A 10,812-nucleotide genomic window follows, 5' to 3' on the forward strand; every position below is an offset into this window, starting at 1 on the left:
ACTAGAATAAATCCAAATAAGAAATCTATTTTTTAACCAAAAGATAAATTATAAAGCTGTAATTTTGTTCGGCGCAAATGAAATTACTCTGCTACCTTCACAACTCTGTAATTAGCTTGATAAATATTAAACCCATGAGGAAGAGCTCCACTGTACAAGTTTCTTTTTTAAAGACTGCTTAAAAGTAACCTTTAACAAGCTAAGAAAACAAGCTAAAGAAGATTCCAAATCTGCGGTACTGAATCTATTCTTATTACCAACAGTGATATAAACAACCTGATTTATGAAATCATAAATATCTATCAATAAATACTATAGTCTTGCTTCCTTTTACTTTAGCAAAATAATATTACTGAATTATGTACCACTGAAACTATATGACAATAAATATTTCCCCCAAACTGAAGCAAAACTTTACTCTCAAATGGAATATAATTTAAATTACAAGTACCAGAACCAACAAAAGGGAGAAATATTATATAGCAACCTCATGGCCCACCTTCCTTCTTGACTGGCATTCTTGGGTCTTTCCACTGCCACAGGATTCAATATCTCTTTTCAGGTCTCAGTTTGATCCAGCTGGATTGAGGCCAAAAGCCAGGTAACTGTTGCAAACCACTTCACTGTTCAGTTTTGAAATCCAGGGTGAGTCTTCTATGTCAGATAAAGAAAATAATGATGTATTTTTTCCACAACTAAACTTTTTACATCGCCCACAGAGTTTGCAGAAACGTAATTTTTGAGTTTTTCAAGTTTTTCAATTTTCAGAAAATATTTAGACGTTTTTACAAACTGGGAAAATTATTGTAAACATGAAGAACGTTACTGAAATTCCTCTTCAGGCAGCAACATTTTTGGAAGTTCAATGACTAACTCAATTAAGGCACAAACCAAATTTAGACAGGTCTCATTACTTTATAGATGGCCAAATTCAAAGATGATGATAAAGATCCTCAAATCTGTAGAGAAAAATTTAACCCCACCTCCCCAAAAATACTTTTAAAAACCTCTTTGACTCCAGTCTCTAAAAAGATAGATGAGTTTGAACAGTTTTCTGTGGCAGAACACACACTGAAAGGCCCCCTTCTATTTACTGATCAGAAGTTCCGGATCTCACCCCCTCAGTAACTCAGAATCCAGCTTGCTGTCACTTTCATTTTTTTCTTCTGTGCTCTCCAAGCCCCCAGGCTTGATCCTTAATGGCCCTCTGATTCTGATCCTCTCATGTATTAACCGAGAGGATTGAAAAAAAAGGAAAGCAATCCCTTGGCATGGAGACATTAAAGTGACAGTGCTACTCAATGGGCACTTGATGCAGGATGAGTTGGCGAAGCAGATTTCTTCACACTGGAGTCATTCACATCATGCCATTTCTTCGCATCCAAGCAGCTCCCTATCCGGCGAGAAAAAACACTGAGACTTCGAGAGAAGCCAAATCTTCCCCCAAAGGTGTTTTCAGAGACGCCGTAGTAGTATTAGACATGTAAACATAAGCTATGCAAACGGTCCGCGATTTCCTAAATGAGAAAGTGCAGCTGCTTGGTTTTCACATCCACCTTTTCTCTCAATCTCTCTTCAAACTACCCACCTTCCTTTTGCAGAAAAGACAAGACATTTCTCTGCCACCGCTGGCCACCCCTGCCCAAGCCCCGTTCTTTTAGGGAAGAGCACTGAAATGTCCTGCACCCTCCACGCGATGAAGTGTTTCCTCAGGCAGGAGCAACAGCAGCACTAGAAATTATATAACTCGAATTTGGCTTCTGTAAGACATGGAGACTGGAGGGTCGGGGGTTGCCGGTCTGGGAGATACTGCTGGGCATTTAACGTGCACAAAACAGCGCCAGGCCTTGCAGTGCCCCCCACCCCGAGACACGGCTGACAAGTGGGTCTTCTCGGGGGGTAGTGGGCAAATTTCTCTCCGGTCTCTTTCCAAGCGGGGCTAAAGAATGCAAATTGAGGGGACTACAGACTGGGGAGAGGAGTCAGACGGCTGAGAGGGGAGGAGGCTAGTCCGGGCTGCTCTGACGGCGCTGGGCGGCTGGTCGGGGGTTTGGAGGAGGAGGTGCCCGAGAAACAGCTTTAACACCACACGGGCCAGGGCAAAGGGGCGAGTTCCCTCAAGGACTGAAAGAGGCAGGCAGCTAGTTCCCAGCTAACAGAGCTGCCCTGAGGAGAGGCAGGAGCGCTGTAACATTCCAACATTTGGGCCGCCCCATCTACCCCGCAGGACGCGAGGAGAACAGGGAGCTAGGCTGATACATAGCAAGGGAAGGAAACACTCGGCTGGCGTGGGGGGCAGGCCCACAGGCGCCTAGACCTCCTCTAAGCGAATAAGTGGCCGTAATTTCTAGACGCCGCGCCCAATCACAGTCAGGATGGAGGGCGCGGCTTTTGACTGAGTGGGGGCGGGCCCGGGCTGCAATCGAGAGGCGTTGAGCCGTAAATCGGCACCACTTCCCGCCCAGGGCGTTCTGGGTCCCCGCCCACCTGCAAGTCACGTGAGCCACCAAAATGGTGGTGTTCGGGTATGAGGCTGAGTCTAAGCCAAGGGATTCAGGTGTGGTGCCGGTGGGAACTGAGGAAGCGCCCAAGGTAGGCGGAAATCCGAAGTGGTATGGGGGGTGATTTCTGCAGCTTCAAAGTGTTGGCAGACTCTTCTAAGATGATACACTTAAAGGAGATTTGAAAAGTTAAAACAGCTCCCAAGTCCATGCAAGGAGCAGTCGATTAAGTCTCCAGTTGCTGTGGAAAGAGGCGGAGAGAATGTAGATGACCTAAATTCTAGTCCTCATCTGCAGTTTGTTTTCTCTTGCCTCCAGGCCTTTGCACAGGCTTTTTCTTCGACTTGGAGTATTTCCCTGCTTCTATGCGTCCCAACTCCCCTGCCAAACTGTTCTCTTTCGGGTATTGGTTTAAATGTCACTTCTTCCGGGAAGCCTTTCCACGCTTCCTCTGGCTAGACTAAGTTTGCCTTTTCTTAGGTTGTTGGGTTTTTCGTTTATGTCACTCTCATTCTGCGTTTAAATTGCCAGCCTTTTTGTTCTGAACTCCCACTACGTTGTGGATTCCTGAGGATGGGATGACTGTATCTTGATTACTCGGAGGCCTGGCATATACCGGGTGCTCCCTAAATTATGAGCGAATGTTGAATAAAATTCTAAAGGTGAAATTTATTATTAGGTGAAAAATTTATTATTAGGTAAAATAATACACATGAAAGCACTACAAAACCGTTAAATGATTTGCAAACTATAAGCCTACATAAATGCACTCTTACTGGTATAAGCGTGGTGACTAGTTGAGTGGCCTTAAGGGGGAGGGGTGTAATGAAAGCATTCGAGTCTTTGACAGTGCCTTGCAAAGCTTAAACACTCAATAAATATTTCCTGTGTTCTTTCCAGTATTTCAGTATTTGCTGTCCTGTAATCATAATCCTGGGTGTCTGTTTTCCCTATAGAGAGTTTAGGGTGTAGTCTAGGTAGGAGATTAGTAGAAGATATTGCCTGGAAGTTTGTTTTGTTTTTTGTTGTTGGTGGAAGGTGGAGGATTTCAATGAATTGGATGAGAGCAAAACAAAAATTTATCTAAGGTTTATGGTTACTCATGTTATTCACATCTGCCAAGACAGCAGATGTCTTAGTACAATAGATGGGTTAGGTATAGAATCTCCCTTAGATGTTACTATCCCTTATACTTTCCATTTGGGTGTCAGGGAGAGGGAAAAGATGTAAGTCTAGTCACTGAAAAATTGTAATTTGTAAAATATTTTACCTTTTTTTCGCCCTGCCCTCTCCAGAAATGTTACAGAAAAAGATTGAGTACAATTCTGTGATGATGCAGAGAAAGAAACCGGTCCATTATTACTCATTGTGTAACACCATAAGAAGGTTCAAAAGAGCTCATACTTTCTGTATGTTGATGCCAGGAACTGTGTATCATGAACTGACCCTTCTATAGTTAGGATTGCTACATACCGCTCATTCAGCAAATGAGTATTACAGTGATATTGAACATGTGTCCGTTGACTACAGCATCAGAAGCACTTGGTGCTACTAAAATGCAGATTCTAGGCCTCATCCTACTCCTTCTGAATCCAGATATCTCAGGAGGGAGTTCATGAGACTGCATTTCAAATAAATACCCCATGTGATTCTTGTGCATGCTGAAGGTTGAGAACCACTGATTTATTAAGTATCTTGTGTGTTCATTATGCTTTATCCCCTCTAATCCTCTTGTCTAGGACTCCTTAAATTTGAGATTTAGTATTTCCCTTTAATATAAACATTAAAATTGAGATTAGTGTAAATTTGTAAAGAGACTATTTGGTTAATCTGGAGGAAAAAGAGTAAAAAGCACTGAATTTAGCAGCAATAGACCTTCCACTTGGCTGCTGTAGTAGGTAAACATTTGCAACCACGTGTTTGGATTTAACAAATGTTATTAAGACTTTTCACAGAGACTCTAAGAGTCTTGCCCAGAGCAAAACATTCAGAAAGGATCCTGTCTGAGAGTGCAGAGTTTTTTTGCTGTTGTTGTTTTGTTTTGTTTTTTAACCTCTCTAGTTTCTGTTAAGATGCTACTAGCCAAGTCTTCATGGTCCATTGACATTGGCAGCTGTCTGTTCATCACACTTGGGACACAAGAACCTTCCAACCAAGGAGCCCAGTGCCATGGGTCTCTGGGGCCGGGCACGGTGGCTCATGCCTTTAATCCCAGCACTTTGGGAGACCGAGGCAGGTGGATCACTTGAGGTCAGGAGTTCGAGACCAGCCTGGCTAACATAGTGAAACCCTGTCTCTACTAAAAATACAAAAATTAGCCGGGTGTAGTGGCAGGTGTGGGTCTCTGCTATACCACATAACCATTTCTAGCAAAGGCTCTACTTCCACCACAGGTGGTAATAGGGAACTGGATATAGAATTTATGTCCTCCAAAGTAGTAGCCACAATCCACTGCCTGTTCCCTTCCTGGAGCAGTGTCCCTCTTTCTGATTTTTCTCTCTCACTATTCTCCAAGGCAATCCCTGCTCTCTCCTACCTTTCTAGGAAATGAAACACGATTTCCAAAATGAACTCAATCTTTCATGAGAAACTGAGGATAGAGATGTCAATAAGCAGCCACTGTTTCCACCTCCCCACCTGAAGAGCTAGGAGGACAACTACAAAGGGCCTGACTGCCTTCTCGGAATGAGGAGAGAGGAAAACAGAAACAGTATCAGTATGTTATCCTTCTACACTAAATCTTAAGCAAGCCAACCTTTCATACCCTCAGTTTGCTCATCTGTATAGAGATAATCATTATACTACCAATTTCTCAAGTTAGTGTGTGAATCAGAAAGCCAATGTCTGTGTTGTAGGATGTTTAGCAAGAAAATAAAAAATAATAACAAAAAGCCAATGTCTAACAGATAGTAAGAGCTCAGTAAATGTTGATTGAATTATTAACAAAGTATGTGAAAGCAGACGACACAGTACCTGGCACACTACTAAACTGCAAATGTTTTCAAATCTGAATCTGTAGAATCTGTAAGGTTTTATATAATATTAATATCATTAGCTATTATGGCTCTGGAATTTTTTTTTCCAGGATATCAAGATGACAGCATCTATGCATGGTCAGCCCAGTCCTTCACTAGAAGATGCAAAACTCAGAAGACCAATGGTCATAGAAATCATAGAAAAAAATTTTGACTATCTTAGAAAAGAAATGTAAGAGAAATGCCCAGGCTGAAAGTCAATCATTTTATTTGCAAGTCTTTTGTATTGCCATTGTTTCTGAGATCCTATTCTTTCTTACCTTTTCTGTTATCTAAGATCCTATTCTTTGAGTTGGTTATGAAGAACCCATCTTTAAAAAAAAGAATGGGGGAAACAACAACAGATGAAAATAGTGGTTTGTTGGAATATTTGGGATTGTGGATAATTTCTTTTGTTTCTTAAAAAGTATCCAAAAGTATTGCTAAAACTTTTGTGCAGTAAATATATTTTAATTAAAAGTAATTAGGAGAAAACCATTGGGGGGGTACTTATATTTAATTGGTGAGTAATTATAATCAGTTTAGGATTGATTATCTCAGCCACAGTACTTAGTACAGCAAAAGGGAATACAGATTTCATGGTATAAATATAGTCTCACATTAACATATTGACTTTTTTTTTTTTTTTTGAGATAGAGTCTCACTCTGTCACCCAGGCTGGAGTGCAGTGGCACAATCTCGGCTCACTGCAATCTCCATCTCCCAGGTTCAAGTGACTCTCCTGCCTCAGCCTCCCAAGTAGCTGGGATTACAGGCATGTACCACCACACCCAGCTAATTTTTGTATTTTTAGTAGAGATGGTTTAACCATGTTGGCCAGACTGGCCATTTTGACTTTTAAATGAACAAAGTTCAAGAAAAAAATCAAAGGACAGTTGATCTTATTTCCTGGATTTAGGTATGGGTCTTAATAAGAAAACTAGATCAGATTTTTTTGGATGAAGTTTTGTAAATCTTGGACAAATTATTTTAAATATATCTGGGACTAATGAAGAAATAGAAGGCCTAACCAAATGTAAACAGCTTTTATTTAGATGAACTTAAGCAGAGTAAATCTTTTAGTTGCAGGAAAGGTATTCTCGGATTTGGGTAGCTTATAAAATTTGGCTGCATTGGAACATATTTATATTTATTTGTGGCCAAAATTGTGAGCTCTATTTTAGAATTACTGTAAATATTCTTAGAAAGAGAATCATGTCCTCTCATTAGAATACAAGTTCTATGAGGGGTGGGAAATTTCTTTCTTTTTCTTTTTTTCTTTTGCTTTTGTTTACTGCCCTATCTTAAGAACTTAGAAAATACCTTTCACATAGTAAGTGCTCAAGAAATATTTGATATTGATATGTAATAACAACTTTTCAGGAAAGGCTGTATCCATTAAGTTCAATGTTATAGTGAACCGAATTTTTCTTTTTTTCTATTAGGACACAAAATATATATCAAACGGCGTCATTTGCAACAACAGCTGGTTTCTCTGGAATATTCTCAAACTTCCTGTTCAGACGCTGCTTCAAGGTTAAACATGATGCATTGAAGACATATGCATCATTGGCTACACTTCCATTTTTGTCTACTGTCATTACTGACAAGCTTTTTGTAATTGATGCGTTGTATTCAGGTGAATTTAAATTCACTAATGTATAATGTAGTTATGTCTAAGTAAAGTTACTGATTAACATATACTGTTGCTACTGCTAATAATAATTCTTTACATTTATATATTGCTATACAGTTTACAAAGTCCCTTCATATACCTTGTCATATTTAATCCCTGCAACAATCCTCCTAATCAGGTAAATAGTATTTTTTTATTTTTGTAGATAAGCAACCCAAACTGAGGCATGTTCAGGTACACTAATAAGCAACACACTGGGAAAAGAATTGGCTGTGGCATACAACGCACATCATTTCAGTATGCTACCTCCTGCCACTTAAGTTTTGTGACATTCAGCAAGTCATTTCATCTCTGAGCCTCCGTTGTCTTATCTATGAGTTAGGACTAATAGTACCTCACAGGATTGTTGTGAGAATTAAAAGATACTGTAGGTTAAATGACTACCACAATATCTGTCATATTATGGGCTTTTAATGTTATTTCCTGCCCCTCACCTTACCTTGAGTTTCACAACTAGTTATTGATAGAGCATCTATCCCTCGTTCATTCTTCAGGTTCCTGCTTAAGTATCTTTTCCCCAGGGAGACCTCTGATTCCCTCATTGTACACTAGCTGTCTGGATACATTCTCTATGTAGTTTATCTTCAAAGTATTGTGTATACTGATAATTATCTATTTAAATGTTTATCTCATGTCTTTCATCCTTATAAACTGGCCAGAAGGTCAGAGATCAGGTCTCTTTTATGTACCACTGCATTCCTAGCACCTAGCACATTCCTGATACATAGTAGATAATAAAAACGCATTAATCTAGAATCCAGGTCTGGTCTGCTAGTTTAGTATTGTCATTATAAAATTGCTTCTGGCTGGGCACGGTGGCTCATGCCTATAATCCCAACACTTTGGGAGGCCAAGGCAGGCAGATCACTTGAGGTCAGGAGTTCGAGACCAGCCTGGCCAATACAGTCTCTACTAAAAATAGAAAAACAGTTGAGCGTGGTGGTGCATGCCTATAATCCCAGCTACTTGGGAGGCTGAGGCATGAGAATTGCTTGAACCCTGGAGGCAGAGGTTGCAGTGAGCCGAGATCGTGCCACTAGCCTGGGCAACAGAGTGAGACTCTGTCTCCAAAAAATAAAATAAAATTGCTTCTACGACAACCACATATATTAGAGGTAATTCTCTATGTGATAAAGTATAATAAAAACTGTTTTTAAAATGTGCTGCATTTGGCCTGTTATATGCCACAGGGTTTGAATTTCTAATATTCTTTCTATGGTTTAGTTGTGGTTGAGGATAGTGAAGATAACTACTCTGTGAGGTACAACACTGTCTTAATAGCTCTTGAGTTTTAAAGGAAAACCAAATTTACTTTTGTTTTCCAGATAATATAAGCAAGGAAAACTGTGTTTTCAGAAGCTCACTGATTGGCATAGTTTGTGGTGTTTTCTATCCCAGTTCTTTGGCTTTTACTAAAAATGGACGTCTGGCAACCAAGTAAGTTGTTCCTTTTCCTTCTTTTTTTCTTTTCTTTTTTCTTTTCTTTTTTTTTTTTAGGTTAATAAACTCTCTTTATTCTTTAGCTGTCTATGATATATTTGAATCAAAATGTGGTAGTTTGGTATTTCAGATAGCTAACTTTTAACTTTTTTGCTCTCTACATTATAGACCTAGAAAGGCAATTATCAATTTAGGAGAAGTCAACAAACTTCTAATGGCATTCATACCCAGGAGAGATGATTAACCCTTTTTTCTTTTTAGGTATCATACCGTTCCACTGCCACCAAAAGGAAGGGTTTTACTCCACTGGATGATGCTTTGTCAAACACAAATGAAATTAATGGTGATTCCTCTAGTCTTTCAGATTATGTTTGGAATATTAAATGGTCTATACCATTATGCAGTATTTGAAGAGACACTTGAGAAAACTATACATGAAGAGTAACCAAAAAAATGAATGGTTGCTAACTTAGCAAAATGAAATTTTTATAAAAAGGACTCAGGCATTGCTGAAAGAGTTAAAAGTAACTGTGAACAGATAATTTGTTCTGTGCCTTTTGCCTGGTATATAGCAAATAAAAAATATTCAATAATTCAATCAATAAATATAAGTTTCATCTTACATGTAAGATATAGGTCTTATCTCCTGATGGTGTGTCCATTTTGCCTGGTATATAACAGATAATAAATATTGAGTATCAATAAATGTAACAAAAGTTTCATCTTTCCTCTTTGTATGTGGAAATGGGTTTGGGCTTTAAGGTCTCATCTGTGCAGTTATATATTCATTCATTCATCAAACATTTATTGAGCTATTTCTCAGGCACTGTTAAATATAATAAGAAACATTCTGGCCGGGCATGGTGGCTCTCGCCTGTAATCCCAGCACTTTGGGAGGCCAGGGAAGGCGGATCACCTGAGGTCAGGAGTTTGAGACCAGCCTGGCCAACATGGCAAAACCTCATCTCTACTAAAAGTACAAAAAAATTAGCTGGGCATGATGGTGTATACCTGTAATCCCAGTTACTTGGGAGGCTGAGGCAGGAGAATTGCTTGAACCCAGGAGGTGGAGGTTGCAGTAAGCAGAGATCGCATCACTACGCTCCAGCCTGGGCAACAGAGCAGAACTCCATATCAAAAGAAAGAAAGAAAACAAACATTCCTTACCTAGAAGGAACTCAGTTGAGGAGGAATAAGTGTGAACACATACTATGAGAGGATTTGAGAGGTATACACATAATTCTGTAAGGGCACTGAGGGTATGTATGTTAACTAGGCAGAAGGGGAAGCTGTGGTGGAAAAAGGTAACAGTTGAGCTAAATTTTGAAGGAGGAATTGGAAGTTCTTAAGAAAGGAAGATATGGGAATAACATATAGCCCATTTCTCTGCATTGATACTATCTTCTCATTTACAAATTGTCTTCACTATGTAGTTCAAAGAACTTATTTTTAACCTTCAGTTCTAGTTTCCAAGAAAGAATATTTATTGAGTGCCTATCTGCCATGCATTGAGATAGGCACCGGGGTACAAAGATTCATTGCTTGTCGCTAAAGAAGCTTAAAATCTAAAGAGTTTACAGCATGTTTCTTTAGAGTCTGCCAAGGCATCCCAGAGCTACACATTTATCTTAGTTCAGAAAATGAACACGGATGAGAATTACAGAATGGAACTGTACATCTCATTCTCCATATCCTAACCATATTCATTTTGAGATTAAAAACGTGGTAATCTTGGAAATATAGCAAGGTTGACTGAAGTTCACCTCTCCTACCACCAGAAAGCTGAATAGATTTGTACCTTACTCCGTGACTTCAGATTGTCTTTCTAAAGCTGGCAAGGCAGTCAATATTTCCTTTAGCTTTGGAAAGCACTACTTTCCAAAGTGACTATAAGAGGCCTGAAAGGAGAAATTAGGGAAACCTTGACCTTCTGGGCCTGAGCCCAAAGGTAAAGCCAGGTGAACCAGTGAAGAAAAGCAACATGTGCAGAGGTGTGAAGTACAGCTTGGAGCTCCATTCAAGGTTCAAATCCTGGCCTCATTACTTACTAACAGGATAATCTTGAATAAGCTACTTCATCTCTCTGCACTTAAGTCTCCTTATCTATAAAATGAGGAAGAAAAACTGTACTCAAAGTGTTATATTAAGTGAGTTAATATAT

The 10,812-nt window shown here is 39.5% G+C and overlaps 2 protein-coding genes across 10 annotated transcripts in view; one reads left to right on the top strand and one right to left on the bottom strand.

Annotated features, from left to right (window-relative positions):
- Window positions 1-2,281, bottom strand: part of DLG2 (discs large MAGUK scaffold protein 2) — a 2,194,174-nt gene extending 2,191,893 nt beyond the window's left edge. For 3 of the 5 annotated variants that reach the window (XM_055281255.2, XM_055281254.2, XM_055281252.2), the window contains exon 1: window positions 500-2,280. In XM_055281255.2, coding sequence (XP_055137230.1) covers window positions 500-518 — 19 coding nt within the window. In that variant the 5' untranslated portion in view covers window positions 519-2,280. Of the gene's footprint in view, window positions 1-499 lie in introns of all 5 variants that reach the window. The other 2 variants (XM_063641480.1, XM_055281251.2) reach the window with 2 other exon arrangements.
- Window positions 2,282-2,412: 131 nt separating this feature from the next.
- TMEM126B (transmembrane protein 126B) lies at window positions 2,413-9,367 on the top strand. 5 transcript variants are annotated; one of them, XM_055281283.2, is made up of 5 exons: window positions 2,413-2,592; window positions 5,587-5,708; window positions 6,961-7,154; window positions 8,537-8,648; window positions 8,913-9,367. In XM_055281283.2, exons 1-5 carry the CDS (start codon window positions 2,512-2,514, stop codon window positions 9,094-9,096), a joined length of 693 nt encoding a protein of 230 aa, XP_055137258.1. In that variant the 5' UTR covers window positions 2,413-2,511; the 3' UTR covers window positions 9,097-9,367. The 5 variants fall into 5 exon arrangements, with proteins under 5 accessions (XP_055137258.1, XP_055137261.1, XP_055137262.1 ...); XM_055281284.2 differs by lacking the exon at window positions 2,413-2,592 and adding an exon at window positions 2,650-3,163; XM_055281285.2 differs by lacking the exon at window positions 2,413-2,592 and adding an exon at window positions 5,048-5,217.
- Window positions 9,368-10,812: the final 1,445 nt, after the last annotated feature.

This window comes from Symphalangus syndactylus, chromosome 6, assembly GCF_028878055.3.
Source record: "Symphalangus syndactylus isolate Jambi chromosome 6, NHGRI_mSymSyn1-v2.1_pri, whole genome shotgun sequence".
NCBI classification, from domain to species: domain Eukaryota; kingdom Metazoa; phylum Chordata; class Mammalia; order Primates; family Hylobatidae; genus Symphalangus; species Symphalangus syndactylus.